The following is a 25,279-nucleotide window of genomic DNA, read 5'->3' as shown; positions in this document are numbered from 1 at the left end:
ATCAGTAGAGTCATATTTACGTATCAGCTTAGTTCCTTCTCTCTTCCCATCCTCCATTCTTTCTCTCTCTCTCATAAAAGGCAGAAATGGGACAAGTTGGATCTTTATGGCAATTTTAAAGGGAAATTAAAGGTAACCTACAACATTATAGGCTGTTGCCTGAAGTCTGTGGATGGAGAGCACTGGGCTAAGAAGACCCAGGGTCACCAGCTGAATCCCCAGAGGGCACCATTAGCCTTTCTCCTTTCTGTCAGTTTTCTCAGCAACTTCTTGCAAATGTATGCCAATGGTCACAAGGGCTCCAACTGGGAGTATGGATAATATTTTAACTATGCTTGCCTCATCTCCCTTCTACAATTAAGATAACTATATTATTCTATTCACTTCAATCTTTTTAGGTTTTTTTTTCCTTTTAAAATATTGAAGTCTACTATCTAGCTGGAAATCACTGAGGTATACAGTGTGAGATTAGGGATGGGGAGGAGGGTTTCCCACAACATTTTTTCATGTGAAACCTCTGAAAAGTAGACTATGTCCAAAAAAGAAAAGTCTGAATAGGTGTCTCTCATTAACACACAAGTTTCTCTCCTCTCCCCAACACTATCTCTTTGAATGAATGAAAGAATTTATTTTTATGGAATGCCCTCTCTGAGACTCTACCTGGCAGAGCTGTCCGATAACAGGCACAGAGGCAGTCAGAAAGGAAGACCAATACTAAGAACTCTTTAGATCGGGGCACTTCCTAGTGAGACTGACAGAAGATTATCCAATTGGCCCAGGTAAGTCAGGAACAAAACAGAAGGGGATCCAAGGTGATTCTGAACAAAAGCTTGAAAGCAATGTGACTCTTGGAAGACTTGCTCACAATTATGATGTATGAAAAGGCTCCCCCTCCTGCCCAATGCCTGATCCCCTTGGCATGACCACCTACCTGGTGGAGGCTCGAAGAAGGCTTCTTGCTCTTCTTCAATTGGCTCTGTGTCGTTGTGGGCGGTTCGCTTGTGCATTGCTAGGGTAGAGATCTGCTTATATGTTTTTCCACAATGATTGCAGTTGTATGGTTTGGAATGAGTGTGGACAACATGGTGTTTGTACAAACTGGAATATTCTGTGAATCTTTTATCGCACCCAGGGACTGTACAAACATATGGCTTCTCCCCTAAGGAAGAGACAACACACACAATGCCAACATGTTACACATTAGGCTATAAAAGCTAAAAGGTCTATATTAATTTTTTGCCTTTTCCATGAAAGGATAGATATGATAGCAATAAGCTTTCCACCAGGGACAATAACTGAAAAATAATAGGAAAAAGCCTATGCACTCCTATTTTCTAGCTAGCATTCCTCCTTTGATACCCTCCCCATATCTCCAAAGAAAATGACCATTTAACTTTCTTTTCTTAATTTAAAAAGAAAAAAAGTAAGACATTAGATTCTTCTGAATTTGTAATTTATGCTTTAGTGATATTCTAATTGTTTTCTGTAACTAGACAAGCCATTAATCAAGAAAAATATTTATATCATAACAGAAATTGCGATTAGTATCATTACTAATGCACTCTGGGAGGCAGAGTAGCTTAGTGATTAGAAGTTGGCATTAGAGTTGAACAAAAATTGGGTTCAAGTCCCACATCTAACACATACTGGCCTTGTGACATTGGGCCAGTTGTTGAATCTTCCCAGAACCCTGGGTATCTCTCTGAAGCTATATATTTCAAAAGGACTGAGTATCTACATCAGGGGAGGGAAATTTCCTCATTCCTTACACCAGAGGTATCAAACACTCAGCCCAAACCAGACCAAAATGCAATCTGGAACTATTTAACAAAAGCAATAAAAATTCAATTAATGTTAATTTGTGTTTTTTAAAAAATTATTTCAAAATTTATTTTTCTCATTCATACGTAAGCAAAAATTTTAAACATTCATTTAAAAGAATTGAATTCCATATTCCCTTTTCCATTCCTTGAGAAGCAAGCAATATGATATAGATTTATACATTTGCAAATTTGTGGTTTTCTAAGTCAATATGTAGTCCCTAAGGACCAGTATGGTTTACTGGCCCCTATTTCTATGAGCTTGATACCACTGACTTCTGTGGATGAATCATAGGTCTGGACCAAAAAAAAAGAAAAGAAGAAAGAAGAAAGAAGAAAGAAGAAAGAAGAAAGAAGAAAGAAGAAAGGAAGAAGGAAGAAGGAAGAAGGAAGAAGGAAGAAGGAAGAAGAAGAAGAAGAAGAAGAAGAAGAAGAAGAAGAAGAAGAAGAAGAAAGAAGATCTAGCTCATTAAAATGTAGGAAAGGATACTAAAATATTCTTCAATATAGCTGGCTCCTTTAGTGTAAAGAATCAAACAGAGATACCTTTTATTGACTCCACTTTTTATAACCAATCAAAAACTTGGAGTATACATTGCATACCTAGAACCATAAGGGACCCAAAGGAAGGCTAACACATAGCTTGTGCCCTCTAGCTACTTGAATTCTTGCCAGGCAGTATGACTTAGACACATGAAGCCATCAGAGGCCACATGTGTGGGATGACACAGAGGGCCTTCTTGGGAAAAGCAGCAGTTAAACTAAGCTTCAAAGGAGGACTAAAGTCTGTCTGTCTAGGCAGGGAAAGACCCAGACCCCAAACCCAGAGACTGATTACCTGTGTGTATCCTCACATGATTCTTATAATTTGTTGCACTGGCGAATGCCCTCCCACATCCTGGCTCTGTACAGTAATAGGGTCTTTCTCCCGTATGTGTTCTAATGTGAACTTTTCTGATGTTTGATGTAGTAAAGGACCTGCCGCAGCCTTCAAAGGGACACTTAAAGGGCCGTTCACCTGAAAACACAGAGGAGGGTAAATTAAATGATTAAGTTTGTAGGTTTTGCTCAAACCATTTTTCTTCTTCTATTTCAACATTGGGTAGAAAGGAAGGCAGGAAAGATGGAGATAACTGATATAAAACAAAAGATATCAATAAAACTTTTTAAAAAATAAAGAGGGGGAATCCATGATTTCTAGTCTTGCTACTTAAGATTTCTCTCACTTGAGTAAAACTTTCTATGAAATGTTTACTTTTCTCTCCAAATTTCAAGGGACACAGGAACATTTCTGAGCCAAAATAAGTATCCACATCACTAATTACCTGAATATCTCAGAAGGAATTATCAAATGTTTACATTTTAATGGCAGACTGAAAGGAGAGAGAATGGAATAAAATAGATTTGAGAATGATAAGACCATAAGTCAGAACCTTCTTAGGATTACCTAAGAGCTTTTATCAGTCATTGAAATTTTGTTTGATTAGGAAAAAGGGCAAAATATAGAAAAAAGAGTGATCTTTTCTTTATCAGTTGACTTTATAAGAAAAACTGTTCAGTCTGCTGGTCTCTAAATATTCTCCAGTACCAGAGACAAGGAAAAGGTGCATGTCAATTATCTTTCAAAAATGAAAAAGAAGCTAGGCTTCCCTTTTCATTTTCCAATGTCTGCAAATGCAGTTCCAGAAAAGAAGTTGAAGTATCCCAAGAAATTTTAGGATGGGGGAAAGAGAGTCCTGGAGTATAGCGCAAAAGATCTGATTGTCACTGCTTATTTCCCCTTGTGTTAAAGGCAAAATAATTTCGCAAGCTATGGAAAACCAGGATTTCTCTTCTACTAAGTCAAGATTTCTGAAAAATGAGATGCTTCTGACCTTTTACCTGGTTAGTTCAAATTCTAAAGCAGCCTTTTCTGGCCACCTGTTCATGTTGTTCCCTGTACGTATTGTCTTTTCCTATTGGAATGTAAACTCCTTAAGGATACAGGGCTGTCTTGCTTCTTATGTGTGTTATTGTCACGCTTAGCACAATGCCCAGCACATATTAAGTTCCTGATAAATGCAAATTAATTAATTCATCTTTCAGAGATCACTGGCAGTAGCATAAAATAAAATAAAGAAAACATTCTAAATACCAATGAAGAATTTTCTCTGGTTCAGTTTTGGGGCCTGCCTTTTTGACCAAAGCACCTCATTCTGACTATACATGTGTTAAAAACAAAACAAAATAATCCTTTGCATTTAGGGGTTGATGGTATGAGCCTGGCTTCTTTATAGTGTATCTATTCCTTCGACTGTATTTGTAATAACAAAAATTTATACAGCACTTTCAGTTTAAAAAGGGTTTTTCTCATTCATAACCTCAGGAGGTAAGCAGAGCTGGAATTATTTTTATCCTCTTTCACCCTTTAATTAATTTATTTATAGGGTCTTAAATTTTTAATTAATTAATTTAGGGTATTTTTCCATGGTTACATGTTTCATGTTCTTTTTCTCCCATCCTCCCTCTCCTCTCCCCTGAGCCAATGAGCAATTCCACTGGGTTTTACATGTATCATTGTTCAAAACCTATTTCCATATTATTACTATTTGCAATAGATCCAGTGATGGGCAAATTATCCCCATTGGCCAGATCCAGTTTGCCCATCACTGCCTTAAGCAATTCCCTAATCACTACATCTGGATGTGGGGACCTAGCGATTAGGGAATAGTTTGACCATCACTGGTTAGAGATGAGAAAATTCAGAGAAATGATTTGCCCATAGTTGCCCAGAAAGCAATTGGTAAGATCAGAACCCCAACCTAGGACTTCTGATTCAAGGCTCCATTGTCTTTTCCCCACTGTAGGACATTTGCTCTATTTATAATAAATTTTAGAAAGCATCCTGGAGAACAGGAATTGAGGCCCTATAAAACAGCTTCATGTAAATGAAAATGCTTTAAGGTTTTAAATCCTCATGTGAACACACAGGGTTTCAGGAAGAAGAGGAAGTTGTTGCTTTCCTGATTTATATATTTAGGGTTAGAGGTTGCAGATGCATCACAAGGACTCTTGAGTGAAAGTGTAAGGATAATATTAATGATGCTTACCTCATCTTCCTTCCACAATTAAGATAAACACATCTTTCTACTCCCTTCTTTTTCAAGATTTGTTGTTTTGTTTTCAATTTATTAATAAATAATGTAGGGGCAGCTGGGTGGCTCAGTGGATAGAAAGCCAGGCCTGGCGATGGGATGTCCTGGGTTCAAATCCAACCTCAGACACACCCTAGCTTTGTGACCCTGGGCAAATCACTTAATCCCTGCTGCCTAGCCCTTATGGATTTTCTGTGTGAAATAATAATGTGTGATCTAAACAGATGCACAGTGGTCACTCTTGTTGAGAAGAGTCTTGAACACAGCCTAACAAGTCAAATCCTTTTTTCTGTAATTGACAAACAATAAACTCAGCAGGATTTTGTATATTTTATACCTTTTGGTGAGTTGTGTGAATACAAAGAAAACAGTTCACAAAAGCCTGCCTATATCCTTTTTATTTTTGCTAAGAATCCTCTCAATATAAGTTTAGCTCATTCTCATAAAAATCTTAGAGAGATGAGAACACAGGAATGTAGGTTGCTGACTTTATTTCTCTAGTGTTCTTTATTTTTATATAATAGATAATATCCAGAATTATTTTTTTACTCAAAGTTTAGTATCATCTCCTCTTCTCAAATATCTCCAGAACTGATCTTCAGTGTTTAAAAAATGTCACTGGTCAAGCCAGAATTCTTCTCCATGAACTCAAGTCTGGGCTGTCTATTTTTCCTGATTTTAGTCTTCATCTGGCAAACTAGCTTCTAAACTGATGAGTCTAAAAATGGGGTCACTTTACTATTAGAAGTGATGAAAATAAATCATAGGTGGGCTGGAAAATCTTTTTCTATTTTTTCCTATTTATTATCCTTCTTATTTCATCTAGGATATGAATGCTCTTGGGATGATCCAGCTTGGTAGGGTCTCATAACAAGAATTTTGCAGACTCAATCCCTTTCTACCATACTATTCATTTTTATGTGAAGGGATATTGCTCATGATCTTTCAGTATCCTCTTCCATGGTATATTGTAAATGAATTGATATTCTAAACCAGTGTTGGTTTGGGGGGCTGATGAGGTTTCTGGATTCTTTTTTGGCTTCTTGTTGTGATGACTGCTTTATTTTTATCAATTAAACTTCTGTAGGAAATGGTGATAATCAGTAGCAATATATTTTCTTTTATCTATTTTTATAGCTCAACAGTTTCTTTGAAAAGTTGAAGTTGGAGTCAATGTAATATACACTGTATCTTCGGGTCTTCATCTTTTCCCATAATTTGGCATTGATTTTGACTTTTGTTTGAACTAGTCAGTGGTCTTACTGGATATAGATAATTAATATAGAAATTGCTCCTACATCAATAACTGGTCATTTTCTGTTCATTAAGGCATAGTTGGTTGATTATTTGTGGGGGTTTTTGTATGTGTGCTTGGTACATCCAGTGCGGTCTGACTCCCCTTTTGAAGAAAACCTTCACAATATGCAAGTTTCTCTATTTACTCCCTCTGTGTCCTCAGGCTTCTTAGCAGCCAACAAATCTTTTTTTTTTTTTTTTAAATTCTGAACTATGTTTTCCAACATATTTCTCATTGGGCTCCCTGATGTTCATCTTTGCAATGAAGAAAACAAGATGCCCCCCGTCCCTCCTGGGTCTGAAGGATCTTGCCAAGCTAATAATTTAATTTCTTTTTTCCTTCCTCTCATACAAGAGAGATGGGTGCATATACACTGTAGCTGCCTTTATGGAGATCTTTTTGCCTATTTTCATTATGAACACTACAAGCCAAAACAACCAGGTGTCCCATGGCAGGATGTGTCTTATTGTCTTTGGGCACCCAGTGAAAACCATCCACTCCAACTCTTGCACAAAAGCCATTCTCTGACCTTTCCCTGGGTAGGGAGGTGACCTTGGATTTTTGAAAGCCACACACAAATTCTAGTAGGTTCTATCAAGCTAGAAAGGTTGTGAATGTGGTCTGGGTAGATATGAACTATTATTTAGTATTCTTGTTCTAAATCAAGGCTTCTTAGCCTGGAATTAGTTAACTTGTTTTTTATAAAAATATTTTGATAACTTTATTTTCATATAATTTATTTCCTTTATAATACTATATATTTCACTTTATGCATTTAAAAACACTATTCTAGAAACAGTCCTTGGGTTTCCCCAAATGGTCAAATGATAAAAAACAAAAAACAAACAAAAAACCCAACTCCTCTTAACTCTAAATGTAACTAAAAGACACAGGCAAATTGCAGCTAAGTGAAAGGAAGACTTATATGTTCTCCATGAAGAACCTGGGATTATCTTTTGGGGGAAAGTATTCCATTTTTAATGGCCAGTGAATCATCTATTGAGCTATTTGAGAAAACCCATTAGAAGCAACAGAAATTTCAATGCCTGTGGGTGAAATTATCACATGATGTTTAAAATATTTCTGCTTCCATGGGGGCTTGTATTGTGTGACTGAAGCAACAGCTCCTAATAACATGAGTTAATATGAGTTATCAGCAACCTCTGAAATTCCTGGAGCAGAGGACTATGATAAGCAACTATGCCTTGATTCTTGGTTCAGCAAGGCTGATGTAGGATAAATCAAGGAGGAGGAGGAGGAGGATAGGAGAGGGTAAGGCATAGATAACTATGGGCAAGATGAAGGAAGGGAAGGCTACGGTACCCAGGGACACTGTACCTGGCTAGTCCCATCCTTGCCCTGTAGAAGCACCAGGGTATAGAACAATGGGAGTGGAATTGGAGGTGCTTCAGGCTGTTGTTCTGCCGCTGGCACTCCAGAGCTATACAGGGCTTCAGACAAGCCACTTTATCGCCTTGAACCCGAGCCTGCCCATGTAGAAGCTGAAGGGGCTGATTTCATGATCCCTAAGAGCTAACATCTATGAGCTGCTCCATAATGCCAGTACCTGTATGAGTTCGAATGTGCTTCTGTAGATCGCCTGATGTTTTAAAAGACTTTGTACAATTGTCTTCTGAACACCGATATGGCTTTTCTCCTGTGTGGGTTCTGACGTGACTTTTTAATCCATAACCTTAAAAAAAGAAATTTAAACATAAAACCTAAGGATTCCATCACTGAATAAAACAGATAAGTCGCTATTTAACTTTTATTAGGGTGGGAGTAACTCAGAACACTCCTGAAATGCTTATCTGACTGAGGAAAGGTCACTGGAATAACCTCATAGGAGATGTTAACATTTTAAAGTGAGCATTCCTAATGTGTTAGATGCTATTCATGACAGTACGAGGTGACCTTTTCCATTCAAAGAGCTCATATCACACACAAGAAAGAGACATAAATTTATGCATGCATACAGAAGGAGTTGAGTAAAAAAAACCATCTTTTTTTCCCTTCAAGTTTTCATTTTCTCTCTTTTGGTCTAAAAGAAGGCAGGCAGAACAATGGGAGAATGAAGGAATATAGAAAATGGAACAGAAAGAAGGGACTAAAGAGAACAGGGGACAGAGAAAGGGGTCAATAGATCACTGAAGATGAGCATTTTTACCCTCCTTTTATGTATGGAAAATAAAAGGACAACTGCTGCTGCCCCAAGGCTTGCCTCTGCTAAAACCAGTGGGCATCTGAGAATATTAGGTTTTTACCTGTGGCAAAGGCTTTCCCACAGCCAGCGTGCTCACACTGGTATGGCCGGTCTCCGGTGTGTGACCTTTCATGGACCTGTTAAAATAAGGCTATCAGTGGGTCTCCATCTTGGACATTTTTGCTGCTGCTGTTGTTGCTTAGTTGGTTTCTCAGGTGTATCTGACTCTGTGGGGTTTCTTGGTAAAGATTCTGGATTGGTTTGTCATTTCTATCTCCAGCTCCTTTTACAAAGGAGAACTGAGGCAAACAGGGTGTCTGAGGCCAGTCTTCCTGAATCCAGACCCTACTTGCTATCAGGTGTGCACACTCATACTCACTCTGTCATAGTGATATTTCAGGGGCAACACACATTTCAGCCGGCTGAGTACGTAGGAAAAGGGGAACTAAGGGAAACACCTGCTGAGACAGAGAAGAAGGCTCCTGCTCTGCAGAAAACATGCACAGTGGCACTTTTCTGTGGCAGCCAGGAACTGGAAACTGTGTAGGTGGAAAGGATTCGGGGTGGCTAGAGCAGACTGCTATGGCTGGAGAGCCTGACAACCACGTGGGGCCTGATGGCAACAAAAGAGAAAGGAGAAGATGGATGTGGCCACCAAGGGTGGAACGTGGGGCCAGAGAGCAGACCAAGCACTGTAATGAGGGAGGGGACCGTGATACTAATGGCTTCAGGGTGAGAGCACAAGGGCACCTTGAGATGATGAGCCGTCGTGTAGAGTTTTCCACATCCATCGTAGTCACACCGAAAGGCCTTCTCTCCGCTCTGCTGTGACTTAGCAGTGACTCTTGTCCCATGTCCATGTAAGACAATCTAGGGGAAGAGACGGACGTTGTAACCTCAGGAATGACTGAAGCAACACTTTTTGAAGTAAGAAATGAAAAGCAGTCTCAGATTCTGACTCAATCCCACTATAAAGAGGACATCAACATTTTGGGAAAATGTCTGAATGCATTATTTCATTGGTTTAGGCCCTAAACTTTAGGGAATGCTCACCCCCATGTCCAGATGGGCAGCTCAAATACCGCTTAGGATCTTAGAGCTGCTTGGCACACTGAGAGAGGATATGTCTGGCTTGGGATCATGCTGATAATATATGCCAGAGACAGAAGCTGAATCCAGGTCTTCAAAAGCCAACCCTTTACCCCCTCCTGCCTTCCATTAGTTAGCTCAGCTGGTTAAAACACCATGTGAAGGAGGAAAAGGGTATGGCTTCAATCCATCTACCTCCAGCCTCTTTGCTTTTGCTCTAATTCCTTGGCCCAATATTTGGCCAACAATTTTACAACTGGTCCCAGTAGGGACCAGGCCCAAATGTGGCCAGGTAAGTGGCCAGGAAGATTCCTTCTCTTCTCTTCTTGTCTGTTCCCAGAACAAAACTCCCTTCCTTAATCACATCATCCCATGTGTTGTTTTTCCTCTATTAGAAGATAAAATCCTTGAGGACAAAGACTATAATATAAATACTATAATATAAAGACATAATAAGCATCTAATGAATTATTTCTTTTCCTTTGGTTCTTTTTATTTTCTTACCTTCTTTCTTTCTATTCTTTTTTCTTCCATTTCTAAATGTAAAGTTGGAAGAGGCCTTAGATGCCAACTCATCCAATCCTAGTTCTCCTGCATATTGATGTTTAATCCAGGTCTTTGTTTACAAAAATGATACCCCTACTCTTAACACTTATGAGCCAAATTAGGCACATAAAACTTTTGGATCAACATGGACAAAGTAGTCAATCTTGGTAAAGCCTACTTCTGGAAAATTTCTTCCTTTCTATTTTCCAAAAATGTTGATTACACTTTCAATTTCAATTTGCTATTTTATGGATATCTACATTAAAAGAAATTTAAAATGAAAAAATAATTTAAAAATTCCTCACCTGAGCCCTATAACCAATACTTTGAACATATGGATATATTTCAGTGGATGGCTTTAAGATGGCTACCTCTAAGAGGTGGAGATAAATTGAACTTTGTAATATTTGTTCTCTCTTACCAAGTCTAAAGCCATAAAGAGTTGTACATTCTGCCCATGGTGGAGGTCTATTCACAAGACCTTAACTGTAAGAGATAAACCTCCAAAGTCATTTAGTCCAGGCTATATCTGGACAAGCATCTCTTATACATTAAATGCGAAAGGCAGATGTCAAATAGTCTTCCCAGAAGGTGGGAGACTAGCTCTCTCTCAAAGAAGTCCAATCCACTTAAAAACAACAACAAAACCCTTACCTTCTGACTTAGAATTGATATCAAGTATCAGTTCCAAGGTAGAAGAGCATTAAGGGCTAGGCAATGGGGGTCAAAGTGACTTTCCTAGGGTCACAGTCAGGCAGTGTCTGAGGCCAGATTTTAGCCCTGATCCTTTTGACTCCAGGCCTGGAGCTCTGATTCTCTATGCTACCCAGCTGTCCCTCCAATGCACTTTAAAATAGCTATAATTTTAAGTTTTTTGCCTTAATGTGAAACATAAATTTACTTCTCTGAAGCTCCTAATGCTTATTCTTGGTTCTATCCTCTGGGTGAAGGCAGAACAAGTCTGAACCCTCTTTCTTAGAGGGCTCTTGAATTACCAGAAGAAAATTATATGATGCTGGAACTCTTCTCTTTTCCAGCTATATATTCCCAGTTCCTCTGACTGACCTTCAAATGGCATGAATTTGAAGCTCTTCACCATAATAGTTGCCTTCTTCTGGATACTTTCTGATTCACCAAAGACTTTGGGCAGAGGAACCATCTCTTTTCCTAGTCCTGGATCCCATGCCTCTCTAATGGCAGTCTAAGATTACACTAAATTTCTTAGCTCCTATAAGTCTGCAGCCTCCCACTAAAGCTCCCAGAATAAAATGCTTTCCAGCTATGCTTCCCTCATCTACTACATGTGAAGTTGATCTTTTAGACCTAAGCATAAGACTTCATATTCCTACCTATTAAAATTTCATCAGATTTGATTTGTCCCAACATTCTAGCCTATTTAGAGGTTTTGGAATCCCAACATTTCAGGTGGTATTTTAGCTATCATTGTCCAGCCTTGGGTCATGCATAAATTTGTTAAGTATGCCATTCAAGTTGGTATTTTTGACAAATAATGCTAAACAGAAAAAGGAAAATCAATGACCATGACTAAGGGGAATCTGTTCTAAAAAACAGTGTAAGAAAAGGACTTATTTGTTAAAAAAGTTTATAGTAGCTCTTTTCGTGGTGGCAAAGAATTGGAAATCGAGGGGACACCCATCAATTGGAGAATGGCTGAACAAGTTGTGGTTTTATGACTATAGTGGAATACTATTGTGCTGTGAAAATGATGAGTGGGATAGTTTCAGAAAAACCTGGAAACATTTTTATGAACTGATGCAAAGTGGAATGAGCAGAACCAGGGCTATGATTTGAATATAGATCCTTTGACTCCAAAGCCAACACTCATTCATGCTCCCATTAGAGATACTATTTCTACTAAATCAGAAGTACTAACTTAGTACTTCAAGAATGGGCATTCCCTAAACTTTATGGTGCTGTTCAGCTTTTATAAAGGGAAGAGTTAGACACATTGGCAAGAAGAGTCAAATAAACTCAAGCCAAGATCACTGCCGAATTCCATACCTGCATTTTCTTTTCCTGCTCATTTTCACCTATTATGCCAGCACCAGTTACACTGTCACTTCCATCTATAGACACCTAAAAATAAAAGGAAGAAAAGAGGTGATGTTGGTGGATTTTCTAATGAAGGAAACAATGCAACTTTTAAGAAGTGCCCTTTGTAGACCTACAAATGTACTACTCTTCTCTTACTTCTGCTTCATAATCCGTAACAAGGTTGAGTCCCTATTGCACACTTTCCATAAGATAAAATAAAATAAGCCCCGACCATATAGGAATGGATAAGACATGTACATAAATGAACTCAATATAAACTATTAAAATATAATATAAAATGCCCAAAAAGAACAAAACATCATGGAGGGAATAATCCTCTCAGGACAAGAGGCAATTTGGAAGGCCAAATTGGAGTTGGTAGCCTATGAAGTCTCAGGATACTAAACAAGGATTTTAAGTTTTCCCTCCCTCTGTGTACCCCTATCCTCTTGTCCTTCCTCTAATCTTTCTCAAAATCACTTTTTTCATTTAGACACTAGGAGTGATGTCCCTTTGATGCTGACTTAATTTAAATAGTTAGATACAATAAATATTAAATACCTCAGGTTTGCAGAACACTGTATTCTGGGGAGCTACAAAATTGAGATTCTTCATAGTCATAAGGTCATGGGGGCAGAGATCCTAAAGTCACACAAGTATTAAAGATCAGAGCTGGAATTTGAACCCAGATTCTTAGAATCTAAACCCAGTGCCCTTTTGGTCCTTGGGGAACTTAATAGTCTGATAGATGGGAAAAACATACTGACAAAGTTATAGTATTTAATATGCCCAATTGTAGCAATTAAATGAAAGAGTTACAAAATGGAAGCGAAACGATGATAGATAAATTTAAAATGGAAGTAAGAGAATGACAGAGTTACCAAATGAGGTAAGTAAATGATAGAGAGGGGCAGTTAAGTAGTGCAGTGGACAGAGTGCCAGGTGTGGAGTCAGGAAGAATTGAGTTCAAATCCAGCTTCAGACACTTACTAGCTGTGTGACCCTGGGCAAGTCACTTAACTTCAGTTGCCTAGTTTTTACTGCTTTTCTTTCTCAGAACAGATAGTAGGACAGAAAATAAGGGTTAAAAAAATGAATGGGAACTCACTAGATGAAGGTGGGGAAGGAGGCTTTTCCAGGCACAGGGTACATACAGTGTGAATCTGGGTACACAGCTATAAAAGTGCTGGGTATGTTTGGAGGCTTGTTTGGCTAACATGTGGAGTGTGGAAGGGTAGTGATATAAGATAAAGCCGGAAAGAGAGAATGGACCTGGCTTGTGGAGATAAGATTTTTACTTGGAAAACAAAAACAAAAACAAAAGCAAATCCTGAGAAGAGAGACAGTAAGTTTTCTTAACACACTTGTCTCAGCACAGATTACAATTTGCCCCAATCTGGCTTTTAGAAAACCTGAGTGCAGTCTATAAACCTGTGCTGTTTTTCAGCATATGCTCTGATTTGTCTTCTTTGCAAAGAAATCTCGTTTTAGGAGTGCAGAAATGACTCAGACATGCTCATTCAGGCTAAGATCTCAAAGAGAGCCCTACCTTTGCTGCATACTGTTCCAAAGCACTTATGGTATCAGGATCAATGGTGGCATCCCCCGTGTGCAGGCCTGCCACAGTGCCATCCGACTGAATAGCCAAGATGGTGTCAGACTGGGGAACTTGTACGGTGTGATGAATGTAGGCAGTGGTGCCATCTTCCAACTGGACAGCTTGTAGTGCACTCTGGTCATAACTATCTGAGATACAAGATTCAAGCATTGTTAGAAGAGATGACACGGATCTGGCTTCTTAAAGAGTCAGGAGACAGAATGTGACCAGGAAGAACCAAACTTTCACTACTTAGGGAAACACACACACACACACACACACACACACACACACACACACACACTCTCTACCTATTAGACTTTCTTTTTAACTGTATTTAAGCAAATCTTACTAGCATCATTTAACCATTCTAACACAGGCACAATTTCAACTATTTTTTTAGATTATATGATACTTAAGGTACCTTCCAGTCATGTTTTGTAACTAATTTCATTTTGAAAAAGGGAGAACACTATAAAAGTGGCAAAGATAGAGGAAAAAGTGATGATAAAATGGAAAAACCAACAGTTATTTCTCAAATTACAATTTCTACCTTTAATGGTGACTTTCATTCTAATTTATTCATTAATTCATTCAATCAGCAAGGAGGTAGCCAGCCCCCTCCCCCCCCATACTATCCCAGTTGGGCTGCACATGGAGTACTGTGCTTAGGAACTGGAGACTATAATTTACAAAGACCATTGTGGCACACTAGAGAACATCCACCACAACCAGAACGGTGATGGCCTCCACTCTACGTTGTATAAAAAGCAGATAAAAGACTTGGAGAAGTTTAGTCTGGGGAAGACTCAGGGACAGGATGGCTGTCATCAGATATTTCAAAGCTTTTTCTGTGCAAGTGGGATTTCATTTGTTCTCCTTGGTCCCAGGGACCAGAATGAGGAATGATGGGTGGAATATATAAATAGACAAATTTAGGCTTGACATAAAGAAAAACTTCCTACCAATTAGAGCTACCCCAAAGCTGACTGGTCTGTTTCAAGAAGGGGTTGGTTCCCCCTCTTTGGGGCCTTCAAGTAGAAGGTGAGGGACCTTGTGGGATATGCAGTAAGGAGGCTTATGGTTCAGGCATGAGATGGATTAAGGGGCTGCTGAGGCTCTTCTAACTCTGAAATTTTCTGTTTGTTGGGCAACCAACATATGCACAGCACTGGTTGAAGTCTTTGGAGTATATGACTATGAGTCCATCCTACCCTCATGATGCTTAGAGTCTAACAGAGGGTCCTCCACGAAGACCAGTAATGATATACAAACGAGAATGTCACCAGATTATTGTAAACTACTAGAACAAGTCCTGAGCAGGCAGCTTGCATACAGTAGAAAATTAACGAAAACTAAGAAATTTTTGTTACTTAAACTTAAAAGATTAAGTTTAATTGATAAATAAATGCCTTAAAAAAAAGCATAAAGGTGATCCTTCCACCCTTTTCAAGCAGTTCAGTGCCCAGTTCACAATCCTCCTTCCTACCCCAATGCTGGCACACCAATACCCACTAACACAGATGGTGTCTCAAATACTCTGTTCATGAACCTCTCAGTCCCCGTGAGTATCTTCATTCCACCTCCAACACATAGACATTAGGGGTCAGGACCTCAGTCATCCTCAATTTTCCACTGTCTGTCCATTCCCATTTCCAATCAGTTATCATGATGTGACTTTTATGATATCTTTCCTGTCTGTCTGCCACTCATTCACATGGCCACTCCCCTACTTCAGGCCCTCATCACCTATTGCTTGCACAATTACAGTAGCCTCTTCTAATAGGTCTCCCTGCTTCCTTCCAGGCTCTCCCTTCTCCAATCTATTCTCCACAGAGAAGTCAAGGTAATACTGTCAAGGCACAAGTCTGCCATGTTTTCCTATACTCAAAAGCCTCCCATCATGCCTTTAGGACAAAGAGCAAACATCTTAGGTGAGCATTGAACATCTTTCACAATCTGGTTCCAGGTGGCCTTTCCCATACTCCAAAGGTCAGCTACACCCCAGTTGTCCAGTTCTTCTCTGAACTCAATACTTTGTCTCCTCCCACCTCTTCTAGGAGCCTCCCTTTGCACAAGCTGGGCCCCCTGCCTAAAATGCCCTTTGGAATCTTTAGCTTTCTTCAAAACCTAACTCAGGTATCCCAAAAGATGGGAAGTATTCCTGAGCACCCTAGTTATTACCTCCCTCCTTCACTTCAAATTCTCTTCTATTTGCTGACCTATTTATATGTTACTATCCTCCTAGTAGAATATGAGCTTCTTGAAGTCAGGGGCCAAGTTCTAGAAGACAAATGAGAATCCCCTCTTCCTATCACTTAAGAGATAAAATACAAACTCCTTGGTCTCAGCCACCATTATCTAGTCCAAACTATCTTTCCAGACTTATTGTACATTTGGCCTCTATAAACGCTTCCAGGGATTGTGAGCTTGCTCATCACCCAATGTGGTAGCCCATTCCACTGCTGGAAAGTTCTGATTGTTAAAAAGTTCTCCCTTCTGTTGAATGGAAACCTGCCCTCTTCCAAGACCCATCCGTGCTCTACGGCTGCACAGAATGAACTGGCTTCCTCTTCAATGTGACAATCCTTCAAAGAATTCGCCCCAGTGTTAAATCTATCCCTGGTCTCCTCTTCTCCTCTAGTTGTATCCCACATGTCCCCAAAACTCTTTTACCTTTGGAGGCGTGATGAATAAAAGCTGTGGTTCCATCTTCCAACTGAACTGCCTGTCCATCTTCTAGACGCAAACTGTCCCCTGCTCCAGAGGAAAGGCTTAAAGTCAGATTTCAGTTCTCCCATTCTGACAATCTTCTTGAGACATGACTATCACTGGAGGCATTAAAAACTTGAACATACTCTGCTGGAAGCCTTTTCATATTTAAACAATGTTAGGGGGAATTAATTAAAGCTAATTGGCATCATCATGACATAATTACAGAATAGTCATACATGCCATTGGTAGGGGATAAGTTATGGAAACCCTCCAAAACCAACAAATCCTGAAGCCTTTGCTTCAGACAAAATATATTTAGGACAGCTGTTTGCCTTCCTTCTAGGGCCCTGAGGCACCATCTATTTTGTTTATCCAGAAATGAGGGGAGCCTCAAACAGGGGTTGCCCATTGGGCAATGGTGCCCCAGACCTACTAGTTTTGTTAACAAGGGCAGGATAAGCTTGGCTAATGCCTGCGTAGTAGGTGAGAGCATAGAAGAGTAATCTGACCATCGGGAGGAGCCCCATTATTACTGTTGTTTTAAATTCTTATCTTGTATCTTAGAATTAATATCATGTTTTGGTTCTAAGGCAGAAGAGCAGTAAGGACTAGGCAATCAGGGTTAAGTGACTTGCCCAGGGTCACATAGCTAGGAAGTGTCTGAGGCCAGATTTGAACCCAGGCCTTCCTGACCCACAAAGACACCTAGCTGCCGCCCGCCCCATTATTGTTTTTTTAAATACTTACTACTCTTAGGTATGGGAAGATGTTGGACATAGGCAGCAGAACCATCTTCTAGTTGAATGACCTGGCCATCCATGAGTTTTCCATCTGAAATACAAGATTCAGGTACCAATAAATGAATACAAAATAAATTTATATTATTACTATAAATCCCCTATTAGTTATAAGGCAAGCCACAACCCATTTAGTGGGGGTGCAGAATGAAATATCTATTTTAACATGGCTAATGCAGTAATCTGCTTTGCTAGATGAGGCTATTTGTTACAAGGTTTTGCTTTCTCCCCTCTCCACCCCCCCCCACCCCCCATGGGTGTGTTTATTGTGAGGGGAATATGTGGGAAGGAAAGAAAAAAGATTTTTATTAACCTAAATAAATTAAATTAAATTTTAAAAAAATGAAACACCCTGTGGGAAGGTAGAAAGGAGAAAACCTTTCCTGTTATTCTCTTCTCCTCTAATCTTTTGTTCCGACAGGTCCTCCTGATGCAGGAATAGCTACACTGGTGAGCAGCCTCCAGGCTGGAAGGGCCCAGCAACCTCTCACCAAGCTGGGGCTACAGAAACACTTGGGGCCTTCTATCTACTCACACATAACAGAAGGAAGAAGCTTCCATCTGGGATTTCTAGGATTCTTACTTAGATCAGGAGGATTTAAGGGGGACAGGGCTCTCATTCTCTGGGAGGAACTTTATTTACCTCAAGTACCATAAAAACTAAACTTACTAGCTCTAGTTTGCCTGGCATATTGGGATCATCTTTTAAAAATCTTACAATTTGAGATATGTGAAAGATGGATGCTCAGGGCCTTCGGGGTATGAAAGGACTTAGAGATTACCCAGTCTTACTCCTTCATCTTATAAATGCCCAGCTGGCAAAGAGTTCCTGAAACCTGGTTTTGTGATATCTCAGCCTGCCTTCAAATTATAAAAATATTTCTCAAAATTGATTTTAATCCACTTTAGTTTAAAACATAATCATATGCTATGCAGTACCACTGGGGAACAAGAGATTTATGTATGAAAATAATAACTGGGGACAGCTGGGTGGCTCAATGGATGGAGAATAAGGCCTAGAGATGAGAGGTCCTAGGATGAAATCTGGCCTCAGACACTTCTTAGCTATATAACCCTGGGCAAATCACTTAATCCCATTTGCCCAGCCTTTACCACTTTTCTGCCATAGAGCTAATACACAGTATTGATTCTACGATGAAAAGTAAGGGTTTAAAAAAAAAGAAAGAAAATAACATCAATGACAATAACAATAATAACACTAAGTTAACATTTATATAGTAATTTAAGATTTATAGCACTTTACATATGTTATTTCATTTGATCTGCAAAATATTATTCTTTGAGGTAGGTGATATTATTATGTATGTTTACTGATAAGAAAACTGAGGCAGAGGCCAGGGTCATGCATATCATATGTGTGAAAGTAGTCATTGATCTCAGGGTTCCTGGATTCCAAGTCCAGCAGTCTTACCACTGGGCCACCCAGCTGCCTCTAAGAAATCTAGCTCCTACCAATAGGGCAAGGAAATGATCAGACACTCACACTCCCTGATGGAGGCCAACCAGAAATGCCAGGGCTCAGTCTTGCAAACCACCCCTACCTTTGGAGTTGTGTTGTATGTATGCTGTGGAGCCATCTGCAAGGGTCACTGCCTGCAAGCTGACACCTTCCATGTTTTCCAGATTATCACCATCTGTGAAAAACAACAAGCAGATCAAAGTCCTTGCCTTCTCAAGGAAGGAGGGAAGAGGAGAGAATTTGTAACTCAAAATTTATTTTTTAAAATGTTAAAAACTGTTTTTACATGTAATATAAGAGAAAAATTCTTTTAAAAAACCAAACAATAACAATATCCAGTCATTTCATTTTGGAGTACGCCAGAGGAACTGGGTCTGCAGATCTCACCAAGGACAAAAAAAAAAAAGTAAATAGATCAGGCTACAAGCTCTTGAACTCAACTCAATGTTTGATTACAGCGGGCAGAGATCTGAGCAGATTCTGAAGATGTTTCCACCTGGCATCATGGAAAACTGTTTGAAAAGGCTAAAGTTTGCTCTCAAAGTTGAGGAAACATTGAGTTGTCCATCTCTGAGTAAAATGATGGCTCCCGTTTAAGGGCCAGTCAAAATTCATCCACTTAGAGAAGTATCCCTCAATAGAGTAAGGGAAGAGCTCCCCTAAATGACTTGCAATTACATGACTAAAAATACCCTATTGATTGAGGAACTTCATAGACCCCACTATAGCTTAGAGTCTGAGGTGCTAAAGAGTAGATATATAATATTTTAAACAATTATTTCAGAATAAACAGCCTATCTTCCTTCCTACCTTCTTTCCTCCCCACAAAAAAAACTCATTTAGAAATGGGTTTCAAGTCCTGCATTCTTATTTTGGTCTTGCTGACCAAACTGCAAATTGATTTGCTCCAAATCTATGGTTCTGTTAAGTATGGGCAATGTTACTGAGCTGCTTTAGATGTTAAATAGGAGATTACTCACCTGCCACAGTTACTGCCTCAGTTAAGCAAAGAGTGACATGCTGAGCCTCCATTCCTCCTCCAGGAAACTCAGTCATTCCCTGAGAATCTCGATTTATCTGGGCTAATAACATGGTTTACCTTAAAATAAAAACAGAGGAAACTTAGAACTAAAAGGTATGTGCTCAAGAGAAAAAGTACATACAATAACATATCTTTCCTCTCCATATTTATAGAAACTGTTAAGGAAATTCTGAAAAGGTTCTTTCCCTTAGCCACAATTTTGATTAATATGCAAAGCTAAGAACATGATCCCCAAATCTCAGGCCACACTCTGTAGAGAATTCAAACAAAACCCAGTGACTCTGTAAAGAAAATTCTAAACAAAGTAGGTCTACAGAGATTTTCATCATTCCTTTCACACTCACCAGGTTAGCAGGTCACCAGGGCTAGGTCTTCAGAAGCCGCTTCTATAATATGACTTGGAGAGGTTCCCAAGATCTTTCCCCCAAACCTCTCTCACCAGCCAAGCACCATACATGGCTAAGATTCATCCTGTTAAAATCAGTCATACTTTTATACTTAAGAGAGTTAAAGCACCCCCAAAGCTTCCTTGGTCTTTAGTCAAATAGATGGTATCCCCTTGGCATCTGGCTAACTTAGGATCTAAGGAGAGGCAGAGAGACCAGTCCCTGTACTGTATAAAGCCAAAAAGAAGCAAGAGCTGGGCAGCTCTGCTATAGCCCCAGAACTGAAGAAGACATGTGGAAAGGAAAATATTAAATGATAATAACAATAGTGATGATGATGATAAATATGAGGGCAGGAAATTGAACTTATCTTCCCTTCTAAACTTCCAAATTTCCATAGTTCTATAAATGGCATCACTTCCTCAGGCAGTCTAGTGGAAAACCTTGGCTCATCTTTGACTCTTCCTTCCACTGCCAGAACATTCTGGGTTGATTTCCACAATGCTTTTCCCTAACTACTATCTTCCCTCCATTCACCATGATGCTGTCCAACTGAGCTTCCTAATTGGTCTCTTTGCCCATAATCTTCCTTCTTTCTCAGCTATAACTTACAAAGGGGTCAAACTAACTACCCTAAGGCAGAAATTAGACCAGATTCCTCTCCTATCGCTAACTCTTTTAAGTTTATTTACCAGTGGTATTGCTCAAATCTGTTATTTGGTCAGAGATAAAAATCCCCATCTCACATTACTTCTAAAGATAAAATGCAAACTCCTTATTCTGCCCTGCCAACATCTGGTTCCAACCTATCATTCCTTCTTATTTCACATCACTTCCCACATATTAAGTTTCAGGCAAACTGGAACTCAACAAGCTCTCTCCTGCTTCCCTATTTCCCTTGGTCCAGTCACCCTTGGAATGGAATCCCTCCCATCTCTACCTCTACCTCTTGAAGGATTTCTGGCATATAAGTAGCAAGGCTCCAGACCTCCGTAAAGCCCTTCACCACCAATCAAGGACAAAGGGCTCCGAGGGAACAGAAAACCAAAGCTGACAAAAGAATAGAAATGGGGGATCCTCCAGGTGAACCCAACTTAAAAAGGGAAGGGGGAGAGAAAAAAATCCTGAATTCTTGGAACTGTCTGGTGGGAGGGGAAAGAAAAGAGGAAGATCCCAGATCCTCTCCTCCACCTAATGTGCTGAGTCTCCAGCGGATGCTGGAATCTCTGGGTGGGTTGGGGTGCTAGTCTGAGAGAGTGCCTCACTGGCACAGCTGTGCCAAACTCAAGACTCTGATCACAGACAGCAGGGAGGCTGCTGGGGGAAAAACCCAGAGAGGGTAAACATATCCTTCATCTTGCTGCTCTCTTCCCCCCCCCTCTTTTCCCCCTTTCTTTCTAGGTTTTGACCTCAGGGCACTTGGAGCCGTGCAGATCAACTCCACCTGGCTTACTCCTATCAATACAGCAGACCAGAAGTCTTCAGAGGGCAGGGAAGCTCTAACAGCCCTCCTCCATAGACTACAAGGAAAGCAGTCAAATTCACTTCTTTAGCTTTTACCACCAGCTGGGGGAAATCTGGCCTCAGGTCCCACTAACCTAATTAATCAACAAAACACAGAAGAAGCCCTCCCAGGACTGAATAGTCCAAACCCACAGATAAAAAAAAAAATGATCACAGGACCAAGATTACAGCCAATTACAGGGGAGAAAGAAGGAAAAAATATGAGTAAACAACAAAAATAGAAACCACAGACAGCTTCTATCCAGAAATTGAACAAAGAGCGAATGGATCAGAAGAAGATAAAGGCACGCCAAGAAAAAACATAGTAACTTCAGTGAAATGGACACAAGCTTTGGAAGAACTTAAAATTCAAAATCCTCCTCTTCCTTCAAGGTCCTCAGCTGTGGTGTCACCTCCCCCATGAAGCCTCTTCTGATTCTCCCTGATGTTGGTGTTATACCTCCTCAAAATTTCCTTTGAGTGTCTTATTTTGTTTGACTTTTCCCTTGCCTCTTTCACTCCCAAACTTGTGTACTTTAACTGTATCTATGTGTTACTTCTCCTTCAGTAAAGTCCCTTAGGAGGCTTTGTTTTTGACTTTGTTTCATCAGCACTGAAACATGGAATTTGACAGCTGGAAGGGACCTTGCTGTAACATACCCAACAAGGGGTTATCCAACCTCAGCTTAGCTTTAAGGAAAGGGAACTCACTCCAAATGGAAGGAGTTCATGTCAGTCCTGGACAGCTCTAATTGTTCCGGAAGATTTTCCTGATATCAAGACTAGATTGGACTGGGCAACTCTGCTACCAGCCTTTCTTACACTTTCTTCTGAACTCCAAGCCTACATTACCAACTATCTGTTGGACATATAAAATTAGTTGTCCCATAAGTATCTCAAACTCACAATGTCCAAAAGAGAATTCTAATTATTGCAGGGAACAACCATGATTCCAAAAGGCTCATGATAAAATGTGTTATCCATTTCCTGACAGAGAAGTGAAGGACTCAGCATAGATTAAGACATGGATTTGTGTGTGTGTGGATATATATGCCTATATAAGCCTAATATCTGGCAGGGCCCAATAAATGTGTGTTAACTGAATGCTTAAGCTTTGCACAATGGCAGTATTGTAGCCGATGAGATTTATTTGAGGCAAGATTATTGCTAATTGAAAACTGATTAGAGGACTACAAGATAAAGGTAAAGATAAAAAGAGATCTCAAAGGTCATCTCTCTGATTTAAGTTACAGACTAAATAAGTAAGGTTCAGGCAAGTTAAGTCATTCATCGGCCTGAGGTCAGGCAAATAATATAGAGCTGGGCTAGGACTTGAGACCAAGTCCTTTTTTTCAAAACCACTGTTCCTTCCATAGCACCATACTACTCCCCTCAATGAATGTTTGCTGAATGAATAACTGAAATAAAAACAAGTTGGAATGGAAATATTTTGCAACTGCTTATATTTTGTTTGTCACAAGACTTCACCTGTTTGTATCAATACTCTATCTACCATGGAAAAGAACAGGAATAAACATATTCAATAAACATATATACTGTCTGACTTAAGCCAACCCAGACAAATCCAGGAGAAAATAAAGGGCAGAGAGTAATTGACAGTAATTTTTCTCTTCATGTGGGGCTTTGTGTTCAGTTTTGTAGGAAAAGTTGAAAGTGAGATAAAGATAAAAATGGAGTGAGGGTACCACCTCAGTACTTTTCTATTTAAACCTTCGTTTCTTAAAGCAAATTTAGGCACTGAGTTATAGAAAATAAATTGCTCATTTACAGTGAGATTTGATGCATTATAACTTTTTATATATTTTCCAGTATTTTGCGAGACATAAATCCCACAAAAAAAGGTGTTTCTGGAAGCCATTTGGTGTCTGCAAGGGCTCCATTCAAAATGACTTAGACTTGGAATGTTTGTCCACAACACTGATTTAAAAATCAATTGCAAATTCATTTGCAATTTCAAATTTATTTGCAATTATTTCCTACAAATTGTTCTAAAACTAGTGGCCTAGAACTAGACCAATCAAGCATTTGGTTTATTTATATCCCTAAAACAATAATTGAATCATGGCAAAAATAGAAACAGTTCTAATTCAGGATGTTTCATCTATCTTCAACATCAGTCCAATGTGAAGTTACATTGTTGTCTGGACAAGCATGAAGACTGATGAGAGAGTCAGAGAACAATCACTCCTTCATGATGCTAGTAGCTGGTTTGTACCAGGCAGTTTCTGGTTCAGACCAACAATCCATTTCAAGCAGATTGGAAAACATACTGTCCCTGAAACATCTGAAAATGTTCTCTTTTTAAACTTAATAAGAATGTAAAATCATTACAGATATACAAGTTAAAATGAAGGTCATGTAGTCAGAGGATGGCAGATAGCCTCTGCTGGTACTCCTGAGGCAGAAATATAACTAAGGAATTGTTCCTTCCTTCCAACAATAAAGGATGAATTCCCTATGGAGAATTTATGCAAAAACAGACACTCAAAGAGGACGAAAAGTCAAAGAGAAAACTTTTTTATTTGTCTTTTTTTCTTTAAATTTTTTCCATTTTTTAAATTTAGACTAGTTTTCTATGGTTACATGATTCATGATCTAGCCTCCCCCCAACTTTCTTCCCCCCCCCCTTCTGAATCTGACAAGCAGTTCCACCACTGGGTTATACATTTATCATTGTTGAAACCTATATCTGCAGTAGTGTGACGTGAATTACTAGAGATAACTGGGCACACATCTATTCAATCATGAATCTAGTGTCTAGGTAATAAAATCATTGTTTTCAAGGAATTGGTTATTTTTATTTGATCTATGTTGATTCATTAATTAAGAGAGACTTATTACTTATTACTGCCAGTGTGGGCCCATATCAGTCTTACTCATTTTCATCTTGATTGGCTCACTGGGGTCATTTTTAAATTATTATTCTAGTAATTAGATGCTCTCACTTTTCCCAGGGGATTCTCACACTCAAGTTCAGTGGCTGGGGAGGGTCATTCTCAAGGGAAGACCAGATCCAGGGCTGACTAAGCAAACCTCTAGAAACCAAGTGACAAAGTTTTTAATTGAATGATACTAACAAAACAACAGGAAAGCATGGCAGAATCTTTCTTAATCCCTCATAAACCATTGATTTCTAGACTCTGAGGCCAGCAGAGGAAAAAGAACAAATCTCACAGTACAATGAGAATAGAGGGAGGGTGGGTTGCCTCAGTTGCTGCTGGAATCTTAGTTCCAGCATCTCCTAGTCTTCTCTCCCCAGATGTCTTTTGGCAGAGTTGGCCTGGACCTCTGTCATACCTTCTAGGAACCACTGAGGTGGTTGTTGTTCCTCCCAAGACCCCCGGGGGGGGGGGGGTTATAGCCTGAGGGTTAAGAGTCTGCTTTCTCTCAGATTCAGAGCACCCAGGCTAGGGAGAGGGATAGGAGAGACTCCAATCTATGGCCTTTTTCAAAAAGATCCAGAAGGGCCTCTAAGAATGCTAACTTGCCTTAAGAACTTCATCCCTCTGCTCAGCGGGAGAGTCTCTAGACCAGGTCGGCAACCTTTTTGGCCGTGAGAGCCATAAACGCCACATTTTTTAAAATGTAATTTCG

At 39.6% G+C, this 25,279-nt stretch overlaps 1 protein-coding gene across 2 annotated transcripts in view; it reads right to left on the bottom strand.

Moving 5' to 3' along the window:
* Positions 1-20,152, bottom strand: part of ZNF143 (zinc finger protein 143) — a 28,309-nt gene extending 8,157 nt beyond the window's left edge. The window contains exons 1-12 of one of the 2 annotated variants that reach the window (XM_044682170.1): positions 20,120-20,152; positions 19,714-19,832; positions 18,816-18,908; positions 17,204-17,287; positions 16,418-16,501; positions 13,694-13,890; positions 12,112-12,186; positions 9,205-9,324; positions 8,516-8,591; positions 7,819-7,944; positions 2,659-2,838; positions 932-1,159 (exon numbers count right to left, since the gene is read on the bottom strand). In XM_044682170.1, coding sequence (XP_044538105.1) covers positions 932-1,159; positions 2,659-2,838; positions 7,819-7,944; positions 8,516-8,591; positions 9,205-9,324; positions 12,112-12,186; positions 13,694-13,890; positions 16,418-16,501; positions 17,204-17,287; positions 18,816-18,908; positions 19,714-19,825 — 1,375 coding nt within the window. In that variant the 5' untranslated portion in view covers positions 19,826-19,832; positions 20,120-20,152. The remainder of the gene's footprint in view (positions 1-931; positions 1,160-2,658; positions 2,839-7,818; positions 7,945-8,515; positions 8,592-9,204; positions 9,325-12,111; positions 12,187-13,693; positions 13,891-16,417; positions 16,502-17,203; positions 17,288-18,815; positions 18,909-19,713; positions 19,833-20,119) is intronic. The other variant, XM_044682171.1, reaches the window with a different exon arrangement.
* Positions 20,153-25,279: the final 5,127 nt, after the last annotated feature.

This window comes from Gracilinanus agilis, chromosome 6, assembly GCF_016433145.1.
Source record: "Gracilinanus agilis isolate LMUSP501 chromosome 6, AgileGrace, whole genome shotgun sequence".
NCBI classification, from domain to species: domain Eukaryota; kingdom Metazoa; phylum Chordata; class Mammalia; order Didelphimorphia; family Didelphidae; genus Gracilinanus; species Gracilinanus agilis.
This window is presented reverse-complemented; position numbering and strand designations above follow the sequence as displayed.